Source organism: Amia ocellicauda, chromosome 9 (genome assembly GCF_036373705.1).
Source record: "Amia ocellicauda isolate fAmiCal2 chromosome 9, fAmiCal2.hap1, whole genome shotgun sequence".
Classification (NCBI taxonomy): Eukaryota; Metazoa; Chordata; class Actinopteri; order Amiiformes; family Amiidae; genus Amia; species Amia ocellicauda.
The window spans coordinates 14,369,572-14,397,124 of record NC_089858.1 but is presented as its reverse complement, the minus strand read 5'-3'; the positions used below and the strand labels follow the sequence as shown (position 1 = coordinate 14,397,124).

Sequence of the window (27,553 nt, the reverse complement as noted above, 5' to 3'; positions counted from 1 at the left end):
TCCAAAAGTCTTCATCCAGGACCCTGGCAGACTTCTGTGACCCTTGCTCTAAATATTCCACCTTAAGACTGGTACGATATTCTAGAAGTGTTGCTCCAGTTTCAGTACATTCCAGTAATATCAAATCACCCCACAGCAACTCCTATTGCACCTATAAATAGTAATTTAGCTATGCAATAAAATCATACATACAACGTCTACACATTAAATTCAATTTTCCTTTCAATCTCAGACTTTAGAGCAACCTTATGGGAGAAAAACAAGGACATGTATTTGCATAACAGAGGAAACAGTATTCAGCAGTATTCCTGTGTCAGCTCTGGTACTGTCTTCTGCAAGACGTGTGCAGTAAGAACAGGGAAAGAACAAAATATACAACATAATGTGCAACAGCAGCGACAGCAGGATTGTTTGTGAATAGATACATACAATTTACATTGTTGTAATCCTCTCTTATTATAGGTCCTGAAAATGGCACATTTTATTGGCCCACTGCTTCACGCATACTTACTTAGGCAACATAATATGTTTGTTGTGAAGCTACATTTAGAGTATGCATCCCACACTTTCAAAAGATCACCTTTCCCCTACTTCGACACCTGCAAAAACATTCGTTGGGAGAAGTCAGACTGGTTTGATGGGAGCTGAATTGTTCTCATTGCTGGCGTGACAGGCAGGGGGTGCCTGTCCTGGGGCAGCTCACTGTACTTAATCAACAAATACTACAGTATTGTAAACTACACAAAGCTATGAGTCTTGCACGGAGCCTGTGACTGCACTGACTCGCTCAGGAAAACTGTCCAGCTACTCAGAAAGCTCTGATGTTGCACTGAAGTGTGGAAACAGCCTGCTGACCAGAAGGGAGTATGGCCTGAACAGGACCACAATCCCAGGGCCCATACCATACCACAGTGACTAATTTCTAAATGTAGGATATACATTTCATTTCAAATTACATGAACCTTACATTCAAAAACAATAAACAAGCATGATCTTATCCAATATTAAAACAGTTAAGATGATCAACTGACTTTTTTGGTTAATTCATTTTTAATATAAGACCTTTTATTGACACATATATAATTTACATTTATACTTATATACATATATAATTTCATTACAGGAACCAAGTTGGTACTAAATTATATATATATATATAAAAAAAACATAATTAATCTTATAATGAATTTCAAACACAGAATTGCCATGAAATCTGTTTTTAGCACATTGGTGATATAGAACATAGATAGAAAAAAGGAAGTGTGTATATATATGTGACCTAGGGCCTCAAAACTAGACATTGGAAAAATACGAGTTATTTGAAGGTTTGCCAGTTCAAGGCAGACTGACACTGGGTGGGGGGGGGCAGCTGCAGCTCATACCCCCTCCCCAGTTACACCCCTCCCTCTAAGGACTGGCTGTTTCAGCTGCACACTGGTCCAGCCCACCCACACACAGCCACAGAAGGGTCGCTACTGTGAAACATGAAGACTTTGAAGACATTTATTACATTTTCAAAATACAAATTTTACTTATTTTCTTTTTTTCTAAGCAAACTTTTGGCGAAATGCCTGAAAATGATCAATTAGCCACTTTATTTTTCACATCCTCGCACCTCTCTGGGTTCAGACTCTCTCGGAGCTGCTCCTGGGAGCTGAGGGTCACGGAAGCATGTTTACATGCCAGTTTGCTTTGTCTAATCTATCTTTTAAGAGATACAAACTTCACAAATTATCTTAATAAAAACAGAGATTAATGATTAAACCTTAGAAATGAATTTAAATTAATTTACATTATACTTTTTAACATAGTTTTGCAATTGCCTTTGTTCATTATATTTATACAGCAAAGCTACAAAACAAATTATGACAAAAATACTCCAGGGTGTTGCTCTCAGTTACTGCGCTAATGGGTGGGTTTGGTCAGGGGAGGGCAGTGTGGCTGCAGTTCAGTGCAGAAGAAGCAGAAAAGGACAGCTAGAGAGGAGATACCAGCAAGTTACAGAACCCCAAACAATTCTAATATAATGCATTTATGTTTCTGAAAAACATAACATCATAACATTTTATATACATGGCCAAGATAGTTTGTCCTTCATTTTTCAATAAATTTTACTGCAAAGGTTTATGATTGTAGTGAAAAAAACTATAATTTGATTTGACAATTCTGAATGCAGAAGGAATATCTTGCGCTGTAACGACATTCTTCCAAGAATCACTTCACTGGAGAATGCTGCTTTCCAGGTGAGCTTATGGTAATAACACAATAATCAGGTACATAGGTGCTGTATCATGTGGTGACAATCACACAAATTAAGTGAAAACGAAAAAAGAGAAATAACATCATCATCATAACACCAGCTGTGTGTTCAGAGTTGTGTTGGTTGGTTTTAAGTCCATTACCAATTGGGGGGGCTGGAGATGAGGGGTGAAGGGCATCACTTGGGCCAGCAGCCTGTGTAGTCCCTGGGGTGCCCTGGCCCCCATGCTGAATGGAAAGACTTTCTGGGGTCAGTCTGGAGAGGTGGCAGTTCTCTTGCTTCCATTCCCAGTATGGTGTCTCACACCACAGTGCTGACCGACGGGTCGGAGAGGTTCAGCTGACCAGTGATGTCTGTCGGGTGGTACTGCTGCAGGGGAACACACAGTAGAAAGAAGAGAATCATTCCTTTGCACAAGGACATTACATTCACAATAAAATAAAATAATTATATCTTTAATGAATCAGTTATTTTCAGTCAGTAAACTTCTTCCCCCTTAGGCAGTTACACATTGTGGGACTTTTGATTTTTTATTCTAAATGGTGGATTTGACAAAAGGTTGGAGAGTTAAGCTTATTCAGCAGAGTGAGGGAATGTGAACTCGACTCTGCTGTGCCACATACTGGGTTTTCACTGCCTGAGGTAGTATTATATAACTATTGACATTTTCACTGTTTTCTCAGTATTCAGGCCCACTTTGGGGGGGGGGGGAGAGAAAAAGCAGATACAATCTCAGCAGCAATGTGCTGCTTTTCTTTGGTATTTGTTAGAGAGCTGCTGACTGTGGGAATCAAAGTGAAACTGCAATTCACCAATGAAGTCGAATAGGGGGCATTACTGGGGCTGCCTACATGACTCCATAATCCCTGTACACTTACGGCAGCTTGTGTAGTTAAATATTACAAATCATTAAAAATTCAACTAAAAATTATGATTTTAGAAGCCCACTTGCACTATTTGCGTTTTTGTTGCAAATATTCAGGTTTTACTACATTCCAGATTTGGCTGAGCCTCTTCACACTGTCCAGGGTTATGGGCCAATGCTGGCAACCCTATTTTCAACTTCCATATTAAATACTGAGACACAGTGTCTTGATGTGTGTATCATAAAATGCCAAGGGGGAAGAGCTACAAACACAACATTAAATCATTATGTAATAGCATCTGGGGCTCAAAGGTAACACTTTTTATATTAAAATGGACTGAGATCATGAATGATACCAAGCTATGTTAGGGGAACAGTATTTATGATATATGGAAGCCTAATAACCGACCTATTGGGGTTGGATTGACAGAGACTTATAGCCCAATCAAAAATACTTAAATTTATAAAGCTTCTATAAATCATCAATGCACTCTATCAGCTATGTAATACACCATTTTAAGCAAAAAACTGTTACCTTTTATTTGAATAAAAAAAATTAATTGAATATTTACATATATCTATATTACTATACAATTCTCTTCACAAAACATTCATCAGCACTTTGCTGAGCAAGTCTCTTGTTATTTTAGTATAATTTAGTTACAGGTCAGGTGTTTTAGCTGAGGCTCAAGGAATGGCCATTATTTATAAAATTGCTCATTGAGTAGAGATCAAAGCTTTGTGAAAAGTGCCACACTGGCAGCAGTAGAGGGATAAACGCAGATGCTTACCCAAGCAGAAAGATTTATTTCTAAAAGCATTTCAATAAATTTCCGGAACTACAGAATTATATTAAAAGTATTCAGAAGCTACAAAATGCACCTTCAGCATGGCAGTGAAATACAGCATGCTGCAAGTCCTTCAGATAATAAATAACAGTGTGTTTTTAATTAGCAGACTGAACTATAATTAATGGGAATACTTTTAATATATTTCACAAAGCAAGCCTTGACACTGCAGTTATCATTGTACGCATTCTGAACCGGAGCCCACGGTCCCTCCTGCTGAGAGACAGAACAGCAAACAGAGCTTCTACACCTACTCATGCTGCAACAGGAGAAAGAAGCATCGTGGCATGTAGTGGGAACATCAACACTCAAATCCACTGAAATCCATTTAAAAACACGGATAAAACAATGATACGACTGAAGATGGACACATTCCAGTAAGGTATTTATCACCTGGTACTTCTCATAACACCATGAGTACTATCTGATGAGTTTGTCCCTTCAGATCCTCAAATCTGTTATTTCTCCCACAAAGAAGCAAATAATCAAATGAGTGATTGCTCAGGACAGATAAAAACACTTCCGATGGCTGGCAAGCTTGTGTAAAAACTGAGTTTGCTTTTTCCATCGACTTCAAGATTTAGACTGCAATTCAGTTTTTCCCCTCAAACTCCCATCTGAGGAGCTTGAGACTGATGGAAGTGGAAGTGGTGATGGCCAACCATACAGCAGAGACACACACAGGAGGGAAAACAGACTCCTCTGTCTGCTTTCATTGGCTCAAAATGAACAAGCAGCCATTATAAACAGACAGGCTAAGTAGGCTCTAGTCCTGGACAGGCAATATGTAACTCTTGTGCAACAAAAGACAGAAAGACCCATATCTGTGTCTGGAGATGAGCAGCCTCAGTCAAAGCACGTCTGCCTGCCTTGAAGAACATAGAAACCCTTGAAGCTAAGTCTGAGCCTAACAGACTGTCCAGAACTAGATAGGACACTGAGAGAAACCTTGGAGATGTTTAAATCAATCAATTCTTGTCCATCAAGGAAGTCAGGAAAATAACACCTACAAAAGAAAAACCTTGAGGTTTTAGTACCATACAAGAAAAAACACAAAGACTCTCCTTAAACCCCATTTTGTTTTGCAAACAGTGGTGCCTCCATGCAAAGTAACACTGCCACTTACACGTTCTGCTGTCTGTGCAGTGTCAGTGTTTACAGCTGTGTATTGTAATACTTTTTCATTCACGTCGGCTGTCTGTATTAATTCCTTCGGGGATAAATCTATTTGGTTTGGGTCCTCCAATTACCTGAGATTGTGGTGCAGTCCAGCACCAGCAGCTTCACTTTACCCACAAGCTGCAAAGAAACACTGTGTGGAATTAGCCCTTACTGGGCTGCTTGGACGGCTCCCAGATCACCCAGAGCAGAGCCAGGAAACCACTCCAATAATCACTCTACCTTACAGAAACAGGCTTTGGGACATTTAGCAGGTTTTTAGATTACGTTGCCGAACATAGTGTCTTCAATAAAATATCTATAAAGAGTTTGAACATCACAGCTTCTGGGTACCTGCAAGAAGATCACCATCTTCCCAAATCTTCTCTCACCAGAGCGTTTTGTTAATGAACTCTGGGGGGTTTGCCAAACCTGGATGTGAACCTCACACACAAATATAGACCGTTATCCCTAATTATCCTTTGGATATGAAAAAAAGTGATAGTGAAAGTTCTCAAGATATCCATATGCCAGTCTTTTCCCCATGCAGAAAAGAATCAATAAATCAGAGTCCATGAAAGTGAAAATATGCATGTGATTCCGCCTGTACAGTAAATAAATGTAGCAAATAGAAGTAGTACCATCAGGACCTTCCTGTAAAGAAAATGTTCCCTAAAAGAAATATTGTGATTAGTTGCACTGTCTGGATTATTCTTTTTGGCCATTAGGAATTTCAAACTGAACTCATTTGTGTCGATCAGTAAAAGTAAAATTTACGGAGCTCAAAGGAATTAAAAAAAGTAACTATAATAAATATAATAAACAATGTGAGATGGTATTCAAATTAAATGTGTTGACACACAGGACCCAGCCGTGAAGAGACAGTAAACACACTGACACACACAAAAGAAAGGGGGGGGAAAGAAAAGCAAAAAACATCCAGGTGAGAGATGGGGGAGAAAGAGCAGCACAGAGAAACTGGAGCAGCGTCTAGCTCCACCTCCTCCTCCCAGACCACATTCACTCCTGCCTAGCAATCACCACACCCATCCCTCTGCCTGGCCTAGCCCTGCAGTCCCACTGCCCCCCACAGCCTACTGCCCTGAAGCCCTATCTTTCTGAACAAACGTCTGGATGGTTTGTCAATGGCTGATTGACAGACATGTGGCCATGGCTGTAACTGCATGTGTGAGGGTGAAGGAACTCTGGAATGGGACGTTCTGGCAGTAAAGATGGCATGGCAGGATAGATAGAAAGAGAAGAGGAAATAGAATGAGAGAGAGAGATACAGAGAGAGAGAGAAAAAGTAGTAAAGTAACAGGGAGGGTGTAATTTCTTCATCTCCTTACCGTGTCTTTGGAGGACCTACGTCTCTTGATGCTGGAGGCCAGGGTGGAACTGATGGACCTAAAAGAGGCTTTCTTTTTGGGGTCGGGCTCTGCTCTACCACTTTTTCTATCCTAAAATAAATATATATGTAGAATAATTATTGGTGTTCCCGGCTGGAGAGAGTTTGGTTTCATCTTAGCCTACCTCACTGAGGTCCACCTCCAGGGGGCAGCAGTATCTCCAGCAGAGGGGAGGGAGACAGCAACATGCCATTGTGTTCCCCATCAATCTAAGCCAAGGGACTTCTCAGCTGCCTACAGTGACCCTCTTGCTGGAATAGACTCTAAACAAGGGATGTTGGTCTACTCTTTCTTAGGACATATACAGCAGGGCAGAGGAAAGACAGTGCCCTGGCAGGGAATGTCTTTCTAGTAAAGCACTGACAGTACTGGTCTTGTCGAGCTGCTCTCTGTTAACAAGACTGAGAGACTGCTAAGGATCAGAGAATCATGTCCTTGCTCTCACATTTCACAAGCCTGTTGCATCTCCCCTCAGCCACTTGTGTCAGTACCTCAGGCATGCTGCTACATGTGTCCCTGGCTGAGTGATGGACAGCCAGCACATGCTGTTTGTAACAGAGTCAGTACCTGTACCTTCTTCCTCCTCTCAAATATTTCTATCTTCTTTCTGACAGTCCATGAAGTGGGTCTCACTCACAGAAAAGTAGATATCTGAGAATGGTAGGGAAGAGGAGTTCCTCATAGCTTGTGTAGATGCTTCCATTTTGTTTACAACTACCTTCCCTATCTTGTTTAAAACTGCATATTCCCTGTATTAATGTACCCCCTGCCTCAAAGGCTAAAGTACATTTTGTAACGTAGATTAACTGTATCAGTCTAATAGACTTTCCAATTCCCCTCATAAGTGGTACAAGATGAACAATTCTAGTCAATGTTCTTGCCAACCACACTCTCTCCCCACCCCAGCTGCACAGTGTAATAAAGCTCTGCACTCTTACAGCAGAGAAGCTTTAGTGTAACACTGGGTGTGATCCTATATAAAATTCATATTTAGGTATCCTTACATCCTGATTCTCTAGAGAGGTAGAGGGCTGCATTGGGAAGAAAGAAAAAAGAAACATTCATATTCTGCTTTATGATCATTTCACTTAAAATCCAAAGGCTGCCTAAATAACAGTAGCAAAAATAAAAAGCACAAAAAATGAAAAAGCCAAGCATTTACTTCAAATAAAATGTTCAGGGAAACCATAAAGATGCAGAAGAACATGAGAACAAAACCAATAATAAAATAAAGAAATAAACAAACTTAAAAAAACCTGCATTATACCGAGACCCAAGTATAACGGAAATTCACCGCACACCCAAAAGGCTGGGACGGTGTGGTGTGAATTTCTCCCTCCATGCATCACAGGGAACTCAACAGGAGAAGCGGAATGAATGAGATGGGAAGTGATCCGGGCCAGTGCTGTCCCACTGCAGGGGGGCTCTGTCAGCACACCCACTGGGACACCCACGTTCCTGCGTGGCTTTTGACCTGTGACACTGCGTAACTTTCCGTTTTGCACTCAGGACTTGAGACAAAAGCTGTTTCAGTTTCAGTTCTCTGTTCCGAAAGAGTGGTTACTTCACACTGGCTTACCACACTCTGAGATACACCGAAGCAAAGTGTGTCATGAATTCCTTTCAAATCACAATTGTTGCTCTGTGGGAAATAATGTCTGTCAGTTAAAGTGATGCTTCACTGATTAATTTATCTGATGATTTGATTGGCAATCAACTCCAATTAATGATTCTGTAGTAGTAATGTATAAACTAGACTGGATGCATTGTCCTTTACTTAGTTTGATTTTAAATGACAAAAACTGGTGGACCATATAAAGAAATATGAAGTGTTTATAGGGTGTTTAAGATTAAATACAGTTAGGCACATATTCATGTTCAAGCATTGGTAATCAGTAAAGTATTGCTTTTGAATTGATTCAGCTCTCTCTTGGCAGCTGTACGGTAAGCATGTTCAAATCAAGTTACTAAAGACAAGCTGCTTGTGATCAGAAAGCAGTCTCTATGATATGGGTCAGAGGTGTCGTCACTGGGAGTCATTTTAACTGTACCTGTTCAACCTCATTGAAGGTAACTCTGAGTCCACCATATTTAGTGAGAACCTCTTTAAAGGACACTGTTCATTACAGTTGTGTAGCTGCCTTCTGTTCTTAGACTTGTCTATGAGAGACCAGTCTAGATGTTGAACCAAGGGGAGTTACTGCAGGCGACAGACTCTGACTGCTCATGCAGATTCACAGGATTACTCTGAAATAACACAACAAGGAACTCCCAAACTTAGGCACTGAGAAGCCTGTGTTCAAAATAGTTTCTGTTTGGACTGAAGATGGCAAACGACAGGGATCTGATTCTTTAATGTCTGATAATACTCAGATTTGGGCCTGTCAATGGTGCGCCATTTCTAGAGCTCCTTGTAGCAAAATGTTATGTGAGTGTATATATTTATACATATAAGTATATATATATACACACTCAGTGCAGTCACGATCACTTGAATTAATAGGACGGTCGGGGTGTTTGAAACTAGTGAGAATTTCTTAACTTGTGACTTTCTTATGTGGTGACATCCAGTTATGGTAATATGCAAAGACGGTCATAAACAAGTTCATAAAACGCTTTTAAAATGTGAAAATAACCCCCAAATAACTAATACAGCATTATACGCAGTTGATATAAACTATGTTAATGAATTGGTAACCATCGTTTGACATAAATAAGCTTGGCAAATTGTAAGAAACATAAGATAAGGTGTACCAAACTCTGTACAAAACCTTTTCATTATTTTCTTAGATCCAAAGAGGGATCCTTGGTGCCTCTCATTTGGGATAAGCACTGCAAGGAGAGTCAAAGTTGGCAAAATTATTACAGATTTCATAGCAAAGGTCTGTGCAGGACTGAAGCGACTGGTATCACCGAGACGAAATGCAAGTCACGCCACATCAGCCAGTTTCACCGTACTATTGCGCAGTTTTGTACAGATTTGCCATCTGTTTCTGTGACTGCACTGTGTATAAATATATAGATATATAGATAGACATATAAAGAGATATATATAGAGAGAGATATATAGAGATAGATGTACAAATGTCTACTATAAATGTACAACTATAACTATACAACCAATCAACCAATTCTTTTAAATATACACACAATCAGAAATACACTGATATATTTCAAACAAAGAGAGGCAATACCTTTATTGTGAGCTTACCTGTCACCAGGTTTCCTTGCCATTCCTATTCAACAACAGCAGCCCACAGCAGGCAGGGCTGACAGCAACATAATGCTCACAACATGTACTGGAAAGCTCCCAGAGACCTCCAAGTCCCCCCACATTTCATAGCTGGTTAGAAAAGCAAATTCTCACAGACCCCCGGTGCTTTACTTTCACTGCTCCTGAACTGATTAACCTAAAAGAGGCTTTCTTTTTGGGGTCAGGATCTGCTCTACTGTTTTAACTATCCTAAAATAAATATATTTGTAGAACAGTATCTCCCAGCTGGAGAGAGTTTGGTTTCATCTTAGACTACCTCACTGAGGTCCACCTCCAGGGGGCAACAGTACCTCCAGTAGAGGGGAGGCACACAGCAACATGCCATTGTGTTCCCCATCAGTCTAAGCCAAGGGACTTCTCAGCTGCCTACAGTCACCTTCTTGCTGGAATAGACTCTAAAGCAGGGATGTTGGTCTACTCTTTCTTACAACATATAAAGCAGGGCAGAGGAAAGACAGTGCCCTGGCAGGGAATGTCTTTCTAGCAAAGCACTGACAGTACTGGTCTTGTTGAGGTGCTCCCGCAGCAATGCTACAGTCATGACCAGTGGGTTATAACTTGTGTACAGGAAGAGCAACTTAAACAGAAAACAGTGATGCCAAAGAGAAAGAACACCATTTCCCAAGTCTTAGGAATGCAACATTGACCAACTAACACTGCACATCTCTGCACATAAACTGTCAATTCTGTCAAAGGAAGCCACTTTATATTAACCTTGAACTTTGAGCTTTATTTAGGTATTTAATCCGAAGAAAGGAATTTCTCATCCATACCTACCTTTGGTTTATGCTTACAATTACTTGTAATCAGCTAATACTGAGTCAGGTAAAAAAAAAACTGCCTAAGAAACACTTTAACCTCCTTCTATTCTAATTAGTCTTAATCATCTGATAATCAGCAAAATATATTGAGATTATTGATCTCACTTTTAACTGCCCAATGTTACGGTCACTGACCACAGCAGCACAGCCATCCCTGCTGAAACTATTGCTGGAGAAACAAAGCACCGTAGAGAGATTAAGAGCCCTAGCACTGTTCAGAGAGCACCTATTGCTGCTGCATCAGTGAAATCCATTGGCTAAACTATGATAAACCCCTGCAGCATGAGACTGGACACGTCTGTCTTGCCTGGGACAGGAAACACACAAGACGGGAAGCACAAGGCAGAGCGGGACACAGTGACACCCCAGCACAACTCACAGTCAGAGCGACAGCGCGTCAGTCTGGAAGGGAGGAGGATGGCAGGATGAAGCCTGCTGTTAGCCTCGCTCTGCACATTTGCATGTACACCACCTCCCCCCTTCAAACCTTGGATATGAATAAATGGAACAGTCCCTTCTGAGACAATTAACACTTTCCCCTTATTGACCACCATGAGAAGCAATCGTGTAAAATCGCCAAGGCAACCAGGTTATTGCGGCGGGCAGGGCCTCCAGTGTCTGGGCCTTTCTAAAGGGGAAAGAGTCAGCACGCTTCTGTACTCCTTTCTGGTTTTAGTTTTTCTCGATCTGGTTTTAATTTTAGTTTTTGGTTTCTTTTTGGTTCTACTTTGTTTTTGTTTATTTCCGTATTACAAGCGACATATAAACACTGGTTCATGCCATGGTCTGAGATGTATTCTCCTTTTTGTCTGTCTGCTTGTTTGTTTGGAGAATTCCAATTCTGACAGATAGGATGACATGCAACGTGATGGTTGTTACGTACTAATCTCGGAGTCCCGGCCCGGCCCAGAACTTCCCTCCCCGGAACCTCCTTATTGTCCTGTAGGGACACACAAGAGACAGGAGCCTGTTGGACTGTGTCCTGAGTGCACGGGGGGACTGCTGCTGCTCTCTCTCCAGCAGCACTATAGAGCAAGGACTCTTCATCATTCATCCGGTCAGCAACCCTGCGCTGGTACCACTGCCACTGGCCCACTGAGACTCCGTGAGATTACCCTCATGCTGACACTGCTTTTAAAATGTACATCTTTGTATGGAAGCCCTCTAGAAATAGGAATGTCAAATTGCTCAATTAAGATGTGTTTCAAAATCCTTCAGATTTCTGACCCCCTTCTGCTGTCACTCGTAATTCAACATTACAAGAAGAAAGAGAAATAAAACCTGGTGTCCGCTGCTGACTGTAATATCAGCAGGGGAAGGGTCTGATTTGGGCAGCCCTGTAAGGCCAGCCTGCAGCTCCTGCAATGGGAGGTTAAAGCCATACCTGTAGGTTCTTCCTCCAGACGTTGACGGCAGCAAACGCCAGCTGCATCTGCTTCCTGCGGGCATCCTTATGCCGTTTGTATGCAATCTCAATAAATATCAAAAATATTCCAGCCACAATGCCACCAGCCACCAGCATGAACACTCCTGGAGACAAGAACGAAGGTGCAAATTAGGCCAATACTTACATCACAGAGACACACTGTAAAGATATTGTCGTCTGTTCTCCAAAGATAGCATCTTCATATGTATCTGCCATTCTGTGGATCCTACAATAGTTTAAACTACCTACTGTAAAATACAGAGGTCCCTGAGTGTGGTAATGGACCTACCTGCCATGTTTTCAAAGGTGAGTGTAGCTGGGGCGTTACTCCTGGAGTCACACTCCTGGTATCTCACCCACGTTTTGTCCAAGTCTTCCATGAAGCCATTTTCATGAGAACTATAGAAAAACATTGAGAGAACTGAAGAGTCTGCAGGACAGTAGCAAGAGAGATATAGTAAAAAATGGGCAGAGCAAGGGAGATGCAGAAAGACGTGCAGAGTGAGAGAGGGGCGGAGAAAAGTAGAGCAAGGAAGAGGCAGAGAGAATGGCAGAGTGAGTGAGAGGCACAGAGAAGGGCTTTAGGTCAGAGGTTTGTGAGGAGCCCTGACCTGAGGATGGCGAGGGAGACATTTTGTTTCCATGGGCTGTCCTTCCTCATGCCAATACCAAACCCTGAGCGGAAGAACAGCTCCCCAGTGGTGACCAGGTCACACTTTTGAGATGCCTCGAACTCCAGCACTGCAGAGTCCCAGATGAAGGCATGCAGCTTGCTGAGGTGGGGGCAGGACACAGGACACACTTAACATTACACCATGATCTTCCAGGAACAGCAGAATGAATTATAAGAGGACATGACTGTCTTCAAGCAAAACTGATTAAGACTTGATCATCATTTCAAAGGGTTTCGCAATGTTTCCTTTACATTGGTACAAAACGAAAGCAGTAAGTCATTTTATATAGCTAGAGCAACAAAGCCATCAAACGCTTAACTTGAGGAAAGAGTGAATACACTATAAAACACTTTTATGAGTACACTGCATTAAGACTGCAGCTCATCGGCAGCTAGTGACCCTGGGCTCTGCTGAGCACTCACTTGTCTCGGACTGCCTGGATAGCCTCGGCCGCGCTCTCATAGTTGTGCTTCTCCATGTGCCGGTACATGGTGCTCAGCTCCACCTGCCGTCGGAAGTAGATGTCCACTGAGCTCTGCTTCACCGTGGCGTAAATGAACTTGTCTGACGGGTTCCGTAACTACGGCAAGACAGGCAACAACAGGTATTAATTCATTCATTATTAAGCCCCAGAGGTGACGAGTACTCCATCTGCTGCAGGACAATTGATGGGTAGCTGAAATGGATCAAAACACGTGTGTAGTTTATTTTACATGCACAAATGAAGATTGGTGGTAGAAGTGTTAAAGTGGCCTGAGAGATGGGTGCACTGAGCATGCTGTCTCTCTGTGTGGACAGGGGGCACACACACCCGGGGGTCGTTAATCCCTGTGATACGCTCCTCGGGTCGGTCCAACACCAGGAAGGCAGCCAGGTTGGCAGTGTAGGAGGCAACGATGATCATGGCAAAGCCGGCCCATACCATGCCCAGGATTCGGGCCGAGAAGCTGCGAGGTGCCCCTGAGAGCAGAGAGACGGTCAGTTTTACTGCAGACACACACAGAGACACCACACCATAGACATACCAGACAAATACACATACCTTCTCCTATTCCAGAGTTCAACAGCACTCCCCAGGAAAACCACATTGCAGACGACAACGTCAGGGCATCCTCCTCCTCCTCTTCGCTGTTCACTTTGAACCGTCCAAACGGGCTAGAACACACAGCACAGTTTCCAGTGAGGCACCATCACCACACGGGCTATCCAGACACACCACTCGCCCGCTGCCCACCCCTCCATCCCTATACCTGCCGTAGTCTCCGGCTCAATCCTACACGCCTCTCAACTCTGCTATTTGAGCCTCCACGACAGTGGGCTCAGTCCCACAACACTCTCACACTTCCTGAGATGCACAAAGAGAGAAGAGGCGAGAGACACACCCAAACAGAAGCTGAAGAACGAATGAAAGAAAACAAATGATATCCAAACAGAAGAGAATGTGGACGAAAGAGGCAGAACCCAGAGGACACAGAGCAGAGACAGAGGCTCCAATGGGGACAACGCAAGCAGTGACAACGCATGCAGTGAGAACCCTCTCCTTCCCCACCTGAACCGATCTAGTAGATATAGCATGACCGCCACCACGTGCACGGACAGCCCCACTAGTAGCCACAGCGTACTCTGGAACGGCTGCATGAAGGAGTCCAGCGTGCTGCGTGGGATTTCCTAGAAGACACAGGGAATCAGTGTCACCCAGGTGTCCACAGGACAGGCTCAGAGGCCTGCAGCCATGTAACTCAGCAGTCAGAGGCATTGCTACAAGAGAAGACCCTCAGGGGGCAGGTACCTTTTTCACTAGAATGGTGAGCCCCTGGTACTTGAACGGCTTGGAGAACTCGATGTACTGCGCTCGCTCATTGTTGATGGTCAGGGGTGCGACGATCATGTCCGCCAGGCCACTGAGCAGCTCGCCCATCATGCCGTTCCACTCTTTTTTGTTGCTGTTGTTTACCTGAGGCAGAGGAAGACATCTGCCTTAAATCTCTGCTGAAGGTCAATGCCCCCAGCATCAGACACAGAGCCATAAGCAGACCACTTTAACAAATGACATGCTCAGTAGTACTATCGCCAGCAGAGAGTGCAGTGAATTCCCAAACAAGGCAAACAGAAAAGGATACAGCGGCATCTGATTGCGCCATCAGGAGCAGCAGTTTCTGAGCGTGAGAGTGACTCAGTCTTTTCTGCAGTGGGAGTGTGATTTGCAAACATGTAGTTAATAACTAACAAAGTTCCCGTCCAGACAGTGAACTGCTGCCCTGAGCTCACCCGCTCCTGCGTTCCAAACTTCCCATCAGCCACCAGGTGGACTTCATAAGTGAAGTTCATGGTCTTGGCGAGTTTGATGAGCAGATCGATGCAGAAGCCGTAACAACACTGCGGCACAATGGGGCGTCCTGTAACCCAAACAGCAGAGATTCCAATTAATATAGGTCTGCAGGGCTTTGCTGAAAATGTTAATAAATACTGAATGTGTCTCTTATATATACATATATAAATACATACTGCATATATATGTATACATATCCATGTTTCTAAATGAAGAGATCCTTCATGTAGATACTGTCGAGGAGAGGTAATGCACAGTGATATCATAAACGTCCCTGTTTTGTTACCTGGGATGGTCTCATTGGGGCCAGTGCAGATCACCTTTTTAATCAAGTCTCCATTGACTGTGAACTCTTCCTTGCAAGTCCCGTCCAGCATTGTGGGCTTCACGTACACGAAGGGCTCCTGGTGTATAGTGACAATCTAAAAACAGGAGACAACGCAGCCTTTAAAACATCTTGACCTCACATCTCCTCTGCCTGTTTCTCGTCCTTCCTGATTGTGTTGGCTTGCCCAACCCCAGCTATCCTCAGACACCTGGTTCTGATTGTATCTGCCCACACCCCCTCACCTGAGGTCCACTGGGTGGTCAGCTGTGCTCTTCACACACTGAGACGGTCTGTCTCCTAAATCTGAAGACACTTGCAGAATCCTGACCATTCTGAACTGCTGATATTGTGAGCATCTGTAAAGACTCACCTGAAGATACAAGACTCCCTAACCCCCCCTGCCTCCTTCACTCTCACCTTCAACCTCGTTGACATCTGGTAACCTCGCGGCTTCTCGGTCTCCCCCCCCGGCCAGATGATCTTCCTTTGGTTGTTTAGCACAACCTGCGCAGGGTCACCAGAGACAGCACATTATATCCAGGTCATACAATATTAAGTGATTAGAAAAATGGCACGGCCTCCATATTACTTGGACATGAAGCGATCGTGTGGAGGGGAAAGAGAGACAGTAGAAGTGGAGATCTTTGATGCTACTCTGACACAATGGAACACAGTGATTTCCTACACAAAACATGGTTTAAAATCCTTTGCAACATACTGTGTTTTCTCCTCTGCCCTCCTCTCCTCCTTTATATATTTTTGGCTGTCTTTTTTAAATTCACAGTATACTCACTATGTTCTCTAAAATCAAATACTATTTAGTGCTGATTTTTGCCCTTGATGTGAGGAAAAGTATAATTACATTAACATACATGCTTTGTCAGAGAAAGATACCCTGTGGTTCATCTGTGTAGAAAGGACTGCTGAAAGGACTCTAAAGATCATTAAAAGTGTTTGCCTACTTGTGTTCCATTAAACACGCCCACTTGAACCAGCCTGCTCTTCTGGTAGTTCAGGATGCTGTAGTGTGCGAATTTTCGATCACCATCATCATTGAACTCCACCCGTCCTGTCAGACCATCAGGGTACTTGGAGGACATCAGCACTCTGAGACCAAGCAGAGAGAGAGGACCAGTAAGAGAGGCCAGGTTAGAGCGAAGACGAGGTCAAGCAAGACCCCATTAGCAAGTGAGCGTCTGTGGACCTCCGTGAAGTTGGCACCCCATGTGTTCAGAATATGAATCAAAATATATGCATTAGTTTGTGCTGCATTTGTGCTTGATGGGGTGCTAGGTGACGTCATCGCTGATAATTAAAAAATGAATATCTAAAAAACTATAACTGCACTGATGAAAACAAATACGGCACAAACCGGCACTAACGTAGCACAAACAAAAGAGACTATTTTGGTGCGATTTGGACGTTGATGGGGTGCTGAGTGACATCACTAATTAAAAAAATATCGCTTAATAACTAGAGAAATAAAATAGCACAAATGTTTCTTTTAATGGCACAAACCAGCACTAATGTAGCACAAACGAAAGAGACTATTTTGGTGCGATTTGGATGTTGATGGGGTGCTGAGTGACGTCACAGCTCATAAAATATAATCTTTAATATCTCGGGAGCCATACCGGCACAAACAATGATTTATGCGGCACAAACCAGCACAAATGCAGCACAAACGAATGCATATATTTTGATACATATTCTGAACACATGGGGTGCCAACTTGACCTGGTGAGGATTGTAGTGCAGACTGACTGTTTGACATACAGAATTGACAGTATTTGCACAAGGCAAGTGTTTAGCGTAGCATGAGTGCCATTCTGTGAAAGTTTACGATGTACAGTATGTTTGCACATATGAGTGTGTGTGTTTGTGAGAGTATATGTGTGTTTTAGTGTCAGTGAATGCATGCATGCTTGTGTTTGCATATGTGTAGAACTGTTAGTAAATTAAGCTTCCCACACCGTTTGAAGAGCGGCCCTGTTTTCCAGATATTGGTGTTGCCAACGCAGCCCCGGGGCGGCTCTGTGATGTTCTCCTTCTCGAAGAGCTCCTGGATGGACTGCGCCACCACAGCCACCGCGTCACTGATGTGCGCCGACTCGTTCTTCCCATTGATGAGCTGGAGGCCGATTAGTCCTGCCAACACACGACTCAGTCAGATCCACACAATAGTCAGATCTGCACTGCCCAGTCAGATCCACACAGCTGCCAGACATTCAAATCAATGTTGGACATCTGACATGGTTCATGTATTTTTATTACACATGTATGCAGAGAGTCAGTTGTTAGCATGGTGAGGTTCAGTACATTCTCTGGAGCTTCACAGATGTTATAAATAACCTAGAAGACCCTGGCAGGAGCAATATTCAGAGCAGGTTGTGAGAGGTAAGTGGTTGTACAGGAGATCTTACCATCAGGGGCTTCGCTCAGGGCCTTTCCTGACATCTCCCTCTCGCCCACCAGCCACACATAGCCAGAGCCAGTCATGTTCAGGTACCGTGCAGCTTTGTAAACGGCAGCAGCCTCCTCCTCGCTGGAGACAAAGGACACTGTCAGTAACAAGCACTGTCAGCTGAACCTCAGGCGCTGCCTGAGAGGTTTTGGTAACTCTTTAGATCAGTGTGCACAAACAACCTTCATATAGTCCTGGAATTTATTCACAAGGTATTAAGAGTGTCAGTAACCTGGCAGAAACTGGCTGCACTATCATTCAATTGTTTAAATATATAAACCCTTTGTAAACATATAATTCAGTGTTAATGGCTTTTTCAGTATAGGTGTATAAATTGTCATTGGTGTACTATAAAGTGTTACAGAGTGTTTCTCTTTTTTAATCTCAAGGACGCCACCTACCACAGCTGTTCAGTCACTACATCCCTTCTGTTCCCAGCCCTGACACCACAGACAAATCACTCTTCACATCCCTGCATCCACTACACAGCCCCTCCTCCTCACTACGATCCCACCACTCAGCTACAGAAACAGTGGCAGATGTAACTGTGTTTGTAATTATATATTTGCCATTGTTTTCAGTTTATTGCTTTGTGTTGCCCTGAGTATCTCTGTGCGTGTTTGTGTCCCCAGGTCAAAACAGGAGGACAATACATCACCTGGGGCATAGGACAGTCCCCGCACTGGACACACTGCTCCTATATAATCATATTCAGCAGGCGTTACAGACCATGACAGTCAAATACATTTGTGATCAATGTGGGTTCTTTTCACCTACTGTGAAAAACATCTATGATTGACTGAGGTATATTTATACATAGGGTAACCTCTTTGTTTACAAATAACATGACTAAGCTGTTTATCACAAAGCTGACATTGCTTTTAAAATGTTACACATTCAGATCTACAGTAATACCAGATGATCTCCCCTGCTGTCTTGCTTATAACAGCGGTATTTCTTGTTGGCCATCACACCACCCTTGTCACCTCATGATACTTTCAGTAGTTTTTCTACTGTAGTCACTTCCACAAGGATGGTGAACTTATCATTGGGTCCTGCATTATGAAAACACCATAGGGTACAGCACCCCCCTGGATATGGTGTTTCATAGCACACCTTAACTATGAAAACACCATAGGGTACAGCACCCCCAGGATACGGTGTTTTACAGCACAGCTCCGAAGTTCTGACAGATGGTGATATTTTTTTAACTTGTAAACAAGCCATGTATTCCTTGAGAAGAAAGAACAAAACCAAAAAATGCTTTAAATAACTTTTCAGTGACACATTTCTCAAAGACAATTTCAGTGCAAAACCTGGCGCCCTCTGGGGGCAGTGTGGAGAGAAGAGAGGAAACAGGCCTGACCTTGCGGAGAGGATGATGACCCGGGCCTCCAGCTCTTTGGCTTCCTGCAGCAGTGCCGTTAAGTTTGTGTCTTGATTGAACTGTAGAACTTTCTCTGCCTGTGATTGGGGCACAGAATCAGTCAAGTAGGCTACTTACCCCCCGCGAGAACCATGCTGTCTTTAGTTCTTGATTTGTTTTCTTTAGATTTTTTTTTGTAAAGAAATGAGTTCCAAGAGAATCTGTTCAACTAAAAAAGATTAATAGTTTAAGGTTGGAGAAAAAAGTTCTGCATTGGGCATGCAAACTGAGGGTTATCAAGACTCCAAAGAAGGACGTGCATGTTAGAGATAGAGGGGGAAGAAGGTCGATGCAACTGGAAATGAAAATCGGGTGGAGGGGGGGGGACACGCTTTTCCCAAAGAAAAAAAATCGAAAGTAAGAAATGCTGCAAAAAGGGAAGTAGTATCTGGGAAGTGTCTGTCCCACACTACCAGATCTCCACAAAGAAATATACTTGCAAACTTGTTGGTTTAATACATGCATTTCTTACACAAAAATAAGGCTGGGCTTCATATTGAAATAATAATTGTCCAACATAAAACCATTCTCGATTAAAATCATAAAAAATGTCTCAAAATAAAAATACGTGCTACCAGATAAAAAACATTTCTGGGTCGATTGGTGACTGTGTTTGATTGGTTTCTAGTTGCTACGTTTAGAGAATTGGTGGGCGGCGTGCATTGTCCATGCAAATATACCTTGGGTCCTCGCTTGTTGTCATAGGACAGTTGGTCGAGGTTTTCATAGTTCCTGTTTTTATTCTGATGAATAATGTGCACAGAGAAAATATGCAGACACAGAAGAATATTATAAACAGTTGAAAATGGTGTGCAGTAAAGCAATCCAACATCTCTCCACTTTCCTGCTTCAAATTGGATTCTCTAACACTGGGGCTTGCAAAAACATCAAAGAAAACAACGTATTTAATCTTAGTTATTTCACATAAGGGTGTTCATAGAAGACGTAACAGCTGCTTGTTGTCACACTTTTAGGTATCAGACAAAGGAAATGGTTTTCTTGAACCTGAGGTTCTTTTTCTCTTCCATGGAAACTCAAAGAGTTGTTTAGATTTTTAAATAACCACTTTTGTAAACATATTAATTATTATCTTCAATCACTTAATAAATGATTGAACATTTTAAATAAAATGTATGACAATACATAAGGACACCCAGGCTGTGCATTATTCTACAGGTTCAATTAAATGCAGCAGAGCACTGGATGCACATCCTGTTGTATCATTGGGCCAAAATATTAATTTATTTAAAGTTCAGTCAGGGCAACTCATGCGACGTAATGTGTTGCAATTATTTTACATAGATTTTGGCATTGACCTCGCATTCAAGGGGCCCCTGTCCGCCAGTAAATTTGGTAACATTTGCATGCCCGATTGGCATCAAGCTGTGGGCAGAGGGCAGTACAGCTGCCACTCCCCCTTGACAGCAGAGCCAGAAAGCAGGTGGAGGCTGGATTGGGGAGGTGAATTCAAACACTCTGCAGGGGACGCTGTTTTGGATGAGTTAAAATACGGTAGCCTTGCCATTCATCATATTTTGTTGTCAAATACATTGACCGTTTTGGGTTTAATTTAAAATGCATTGGACCTTTTTTGTTTGTTTTTTATTTTTTCCTTTTTAATTGTTTCTTTAATTTGTTCAATGCATTTTCAGTTATTTTCAATGTATTTGACTCCTTTTTTTGGTGAGCAGTTTTTGCTTTTATCATGTTTGTTTTGTTGATTTGAGCACGTTTAATTTGAAGTTAATTGTTTTTGTTCTTTGTTAAATCACAGATTTTAAAATTTTTTTAAGTGATTTTAAGGACTGATATTTTAAATGTTTTTAATCACAAGTATTAAAAATTGAATTGTTTTTAATTAAGTAATGTAAAATACTTAAACCTAATAAACAGTATTCATCGAATGTTCTTCTTCTGTGTCAGCCAATGGGCTTCTTCATTCCGTGTGCGATTAAGTGAGTTTCCCGCCTGAAGCATCGCTTTGCTTCATTTTACGTTCTTCATGACGCAGACTGCATGTAATTCCAGATAAATAAATGTATGGATCTGGACCATTGCCTTTGGTGTGTTTGACATGGTGTGGTGACTGGTAATTCTGGTCTCTGAGGTGAATATTTATCAGATGAGGAATTCCAGGGCAGTTGCCATCAGGAAATCATTATTATTTACCATGATGTATTTGGTATCAATTAAGAATCCTGTATAATGTCAGACACAGATTATCTGGACAGCAGGCTGATTCCGAGCTATGGCAGCTGATGAGTAAAGCAGATTGCGGGGTATTAAAGACTGCTGTATGTGTGGCTATAAAGCCATGCCTCTTGTCTAGGCACTGATTACTGACCCACAAAACACCAATGAGTCAAATCGATTACAGTTTCTGAGTTGATTAAATTGCTTTTTATTTTTTAAAACATAATGAGAAACATGTTCAAAGTGTTTGTCAAGTTTTAGTTTGTAAATTATTTAGTATATTTGATGATGCATCTTTAAAAACACAACTTCATACATTAGATATATTGTTTCTTGTGTAAACACAAAGAAGAACTGCATGCTTCACCTGGGTTCAATAGACAGATGGATAAGATTCTAGGATAAGCTACTAGCAACCAAAGAAGGAAAATTAGCCAGACGGCCTCCTCTCAATTGTAACCTACCTGGTGTTTCCTTAATTCTCTCACAGTAACCATACAGCACTACTCTATAGCCCTCCATGGTACTGGTAACCAGACGTGAGCATTTACACACAGAGAACATCCTGAGATCTGCACAGCTGCCAGACCCATCCAGCTGGGGACAGAAGGAGCTGCTGAGCCCTGCTCCACACCGTGGGCCTCACAGCACAACACACAACCTCGCTGACCACAGCCCTTGGGTCGGGCACGGCGGGCCCCTGGCTTGACCACAAGGGCAGGGAATCTCGCAGGTCTCAGAACCGCTCCAGTATTGCAGATAATGTTAAGTTCAGGACAGTAGGATACGACAGCAGCGCGTGTCCATTGTGCACAAAGCAGCTATGAATAGCAGCACCACACCGTCCCCAAACCCAGGGCTTGCAGCTGTTTTTCCTCCCATTGTGTGAACTATCATGAACAATTCATTCAGAATATCCTAAACATTTTCCCTACAGTCTCTCAAGATCCATCTACAATATTGAGCGAAATTGTTCTTCTAGCATTTTCTGGCTATTCAAATTGTTGCTAAGCAACCCCCACTGAACACTTCATCTGCGCCCGACGGAGGGAAGCGAGACTTGTTCTGGTCTCCTCCATTCAGAGCAGACTGACTCTTACAGTCTCCCTGGTGGCTTCATCAGCCCTTATGTTCTTTCACATTGAACTAAACAAATCTATTTCTCACTGAGCTCAGGTTTTAGCACGTGTGCCGACTGCAGCACCAGCCAGGCAGACAACAACAGCACCTTTCCATTCAGCACTTCCAGATTTTGAACCACAAATGGTCAAATGACAAAATGGCTGACCCATGCCTTCACTTGCCTGCTGCAGTTTTTCCACTCAGGGAACCAAACATGAAAAATCACACAAGCAGCATCAAACATCATCACAGTTGGATACCACAGTGCAGTCTGATAGTGCCCCTTGGAGGCTGGGAGCAGGACACTGTGGACCCAGAACTGCAGCACAGCCATCATCAACATTCCCTTCATTGGCTTCAGATGCAGCTTCATCACCACAGTGAACAAAAACCCAGTACGGACACAGACCCAGCACGGACAAAGACCCAGCAAGGACACAGACCCAACAAGGACATAGTCCCAGCAAGGACACAGTCCCAGCAAAGACACAGACGCAGCAAGGACACAGTCCCAGCAAGGACACAGACTTAGTGAGGACACAGTCCCAGCGAGGACACAGACCCAGCGAGGATAAGCAACATCTTACAAGGAAAATCAAATGATTAACTAAAGCAGAGAGAGCATGGCGACCACAAGATGCTTCCTAAAAGGAGAAAGTAGGATCCCATAAAAGCACTAACCTGAGTCAAGAAAGTAAAGTAATGCATTGAAATATAAAACAATACCGTCACACCGTTCTCGATATTTAAATCCATTGCATTAATTTTTTCATGCATGATTTCCATTCTCTGTGTACAAGACATCAGCTCATTCTGTTATTTTGTGCCTTTATAATTCTTTTAACTTCATTGATTTTTTGCAGAGCCCCAGGTTATGTCCTTGATTTTGCTCCCGTTGTGGATTCACACGTAGGAGAATTTGACTATGGCAAAAGCACGTGAGATGAATAAGTACAAAGTTTTGTCAGATAACCACTCAAGACGCTGTTGATGCTTTTAGCATAAAATGTTAGCCAATGTTACAATGGAAAGAAATGTGTTTACATAACAGAACTCTACATACATAGAAGACCTTTGAGATATTTAACACGAGTAACTCACACACACGCGCGGACGCACAAACACGGGTGAAGGGCACGGTGTCTCACCTTGGTCTCCTTCTCTTCCAGCAGCGTCTCCAGCCTCTTCTGCGCCGCGCGGCCCTCGTGGTCGTCGCTCACGATCAAGATGATGTGATTCCAGCGGAACTCGCGCATCATGTCAAACCACACATGCGCCTGGTGAGAGTAGGGGGGCACTGTGCGCAGGAACGACAGGTGGATACTCTGAGAGAGAGGAGAGGGCCATGTGACACAGTTAGGACACAGTGAGGACACAGTGAGGACTCAGTGAGGACAAGTGCCACTGCAGCACAGCACAGCTTCACTTAAAGACACTCTGGACTCAAGTGCTGTACTACAATTTGAGGATTTATCACAGCAGGGGAGGAAAAGCCTATGATGAACTTACTAACTGGTTTTATTTTAAATCAGCATGAAATCCTAAGAGCAACCAGATTAAAATACGAATCAATTACAAATTAAAACAGAAACCAAATGCAACTAAAATGAGCAGTATGGAAGCCCATTCCAGGGAGAGGGCAGTGTCTGTGGAGGCCTCACCTTATCGGAGTAGATGGACATGCGTGTTGTCAGCCCCACCACTGGGATGCGGTAGAAGCCAGCAGTATACGACACGGGGGTGGGAGTCAGGTGGTCATTTGACTGTGGTGGGTGACTGACTAAAATTGCATACACCTGTGTGAAAAGGAAGAGGGGAAAAACAATGCATGGAGTGTGTACACATAACCGAGAAATAAACCAATCTGACTTCTGAGGGGTTGGCTGAGCAGAGTTACCCAAGACTGAAAAACTGTGGGCAGCTTGGTGTTGAGATGAAGCTGTGTCTGCTCTGAGCTGAGAGGGTACACATGGGGATCATGGCTGAGTCTGCACATGTGTGGAATTCAATCTGCAGTGCAGCAGAAGTGAACTAATTCTATCATCTAACACAGCTCTGGTTAAAAGCTCTCTGGCAATCAAGTTTAATTTAATTTAGCTGAACTGGGCATTTCATTAGGATCTATGCTCTCCTTACAGAGGCTGGAGAAGGTGCAGGGAATGTTCTGTGATGAATGGGACTTGTGGTTTCTACTTTCAGCTTGAAGCCACAGGAACACTGGAACTGCACACTCCACATTACATTTCTTTGTTCTTTCACCACTGAGGTGCCCGTGGGAGAGTCCTAATGGCAGAGTAAGTGAAGAATAAAAAGACTGTGAGGACTTCATTAATTAGATTAATTCCTTGCTTCTCTTCAGACACACACCAGTCCAACACACACCTTCTCACCTCTTGGTTCCTGCTATCTTTTAGGGTGTCATTAAGAATGAATCATGATCAAAAAAATTGTTTAGTCCTAGAGGTGATGTAACTGTTTGATTCAGCCTGTATGTATCACGCACAGCATCCTTCTTTCCTCATAAAAAGAAGCGCAGATGCTGGCGCACTTTGTCATGGCGTCCTCCTGCGCAGAAGAGCTGTCATTTTGGCACATGCATATACTTGTATAAATTGTGTCACCGACCACACTGCACATTGATATATCCGCTACAACTCACTGAAATATTCGTTGTAATAGCTCTGCTTTTCAGCTTTTTTTGGTTTTACTTTTTATTTCAGTGCAGTAATAGATTTACAGTGTCAGAAATGACCAAAACACCAAAAAGTGGATTGCAAATTAATGCTGATGTGCGTCACAATTTCACAGTGCACCACAACCTTGGCTCTGCGAAATAAATGGGTGAATTCAGATGACCACAGCACCGGTTGTCATTGTGAATCCTAGTGGTAGTCGTGCTGCTCCAACGACACGGATCTAAAGATCAAATAATATGATATCCGTCTGCCGACTCGGTATGAAACCGCGACTCTGGGGGCACAACTGTGGCAATTTCTCTGTCGTGTTCGTGCTGACGTGTCGGAGCAGATCGGCTGCAGTGCCTTCACTGTCACGGGACAATTTCTCATAACCTAGGGCCGGTTTCATTTACTGTGATAGTATGTCACCCAGTTTATTCATGTGTTTATTTATTTGTTTGTTTCATAACTGTCATCTTTGCGCAAGCAACCGAGATTTCCAGGATGTTGATTCGGTAAAAATGCCTACATATTTAACAATTTATAAGGATTTATAGATAGATTGATTGATTCGTTCACTCATTTATTGGGTTAAATTATTAACATAGAAATCATAATGATTTTCTATCAAAATAAATATATTTTACATAATGACATTATGTTTAGTAATTACAGTAGCAGTATACTACCACCACCATCAACGACAGCAACCGAATAATAATAATAATAATAATAATAATAATAATAATAATAATATTTTAATTAATTGATAAATTGATAAATTCTTCCTCCCTGTACAGTGGAGTGTACAGCATATGGAAAACACCACAAAAAAACAAGTTGTGTTTGGCAGCGCTGGCTGTGTGAGCCTTTAGTGATGGTAGATATTAAATAGGTCACTCCTGCGTGTGAGAATATCCACTGCTCGCCTTCCTCACATCGGAGAGCATCCGACCACTTATGAAAAGACCATGTTTGCTTTGACAGACCCCACTGACAGGAACCGTGCTAATTGTGGAGGGCTAAGCTGGGCACCGTGCTGGGGACTCCATGTGTTCGCGCTAAACCCACACAAAGTGATCTCTTTCCACACAAACTGGGACCACAAAGCGGAGAGGCTGTGTATGTGGTTACACAATGCACAGTCGAGCAATAAACGAAGGACTTCTGGTGGTGCTTACCTGGTTGGAGATGAGGTCCTCGCACACGGACAGTGCCATCTGGATAGCATTGGGCTTGTGGGTGACGGAGATGGCATTCATCTTAAACTTGTCTTTGCCGTACAGCTGGTTGGCCTGGGTCACCGCGTCCTTGAATACCTGCTCATAGCGCTTCTGGCTCAGGACGGCGCCGATGTTCACCATCTTTGGCTCGCAGCCGCCCCTGGCGCAGGAGCAGGAGAAGAAGACGGCCAGCAGGAACAGGCGCATGGTGAGCGCAACTTCAGCACGGCTCGGACCCGAGCAGCGCCCGTGTGTGCGGACTGTCTGGCTGTCTGTCGGGCTGAGCGGGAGCACGGTTCAGCCGGTGTGCTGCGAGCTTCGGCTGCTGCACTGATCCCCTGACACTGGAGAGGCACACTTCAGTCCGCGCTGCATAGGAATGCGCAGCGTGCTGGGCGGCAGACGTGCTGTGAACAGATCACCGCAGATATGTGTGCTATTGCGGTTCCTATTGTTATTCCTTTTATTACATATTTATTTCATTTCTGTGCAAAATACCATCCTTTCTTAGACTGTTCGGTGCGCTGCAGTTTGTCCTGCTGTGTCTGGAGTTCTGTGGTACAGCCCTGCTCAAGCAGCCCCGGTCCCGGCCCGGCAGGATCCTCGCATCTGAACCTGCAGCCCCGAACCCGCGCGGTGGTCCCGAGCTCGAGCAGCCCCTCCGCGTGCGGCGCGCTGTCCGCGGTGCTGAGCTCTGGGCGCGCTCCCGCCGCCTGCTGTCAGTGCGCGCTCTGGGTTGGGTTGGGGGGGGGCTCGTCTGGAACTGACACCATTTATTGGTATTGAATCATTTATTTTCAATTAAAAAATATGTATGCCGGGTTTGTTGGAATCAATTAACACAGTCAGCTGAGAGATATATACATAGTTGTAGTAGAATGGTATATATAGGTATTAGATGATACATATGTATACGGTTACACTATACAGCTTTACTCCGAGAACAACAGACTGTTAATTTGGAATCTGTTTATCCGGCGATTATGAGCAGTCTCGAGATAAAATGGTGGTGGATGGAGCTCGTGCACAGTACTCAATTTACCCCCCCACCCCCA

At 43.2% G+C, this 27,553-nt stretch overlaps 1 protein-coding gene across 8 annotated transcripts; it reads right to left on the bottom strand.

The window, feature by feature from the left end:
* Positions 1–1,056: 1,056 nt before the first annotated feature.
* grin1a (glutamate receptor, ionotropic, N-methyl D-aspartate 1a) lies at positions 1,057–27,177 on the bottom strand. 8 transcript variants are annotated; one of them, XM_066713349.1, is made up of 22 exons: positions 26,457–27,177; positions 24,259–24,393; positions 23,746–23,922; positions 19,963–20,025; positions 19,223–19,320; positions 17,816–17,937; positions 17,366–17,540; positions 16,355–16,499; positions 15,810–15,896; positions 15,351–15,486; positions 15,004–15,131; positions 14,525–14,689; positions 14,285–14,403; positions 13,778–13,890; positions 13,547–13,695; positions 13,158–13,315; positions 12,673–12,834; positions 12,351–12,460; positions 12,020–12,165; positions 11,519–11,575; positions 7,545–7,571; positions 2,648–6,591 (listed from the first exon to the last, which is right to left on the bottom strand). In XM_066713349.1, exons 1-22 carry the CDS (start codon positions 26,703–26,705, stop codon positions 6,469–6,471), a joined length of 2,844 nt encoding a protein of 947 aa, XP_066569446.1. In that variant the 5' UTR covers positions 26,706–27,177; the 3' UTR covers positions 2,648–6,468. The 8 variants fall into 8 exon arrangements, with proteins under 8 accessions (XP_066569454.1, XP_066569448.1, XP_066569451.1 ...); XM_066713357.1 differs by lacking the exons at positions 7,545–7,571; positions 11,519–11,575 and adding an exon at positions 1,057–2,626 and having other exon boundaries at positions 6,481–6,591; XM_066713351.1 differs by lacking the exons at positions 2,648–6,591; positions 7,545–7,571 and adding an exon at positions 1,058–2,629.
* Positions 27,178–27,553: the final 376 nt, after the last annotated feature.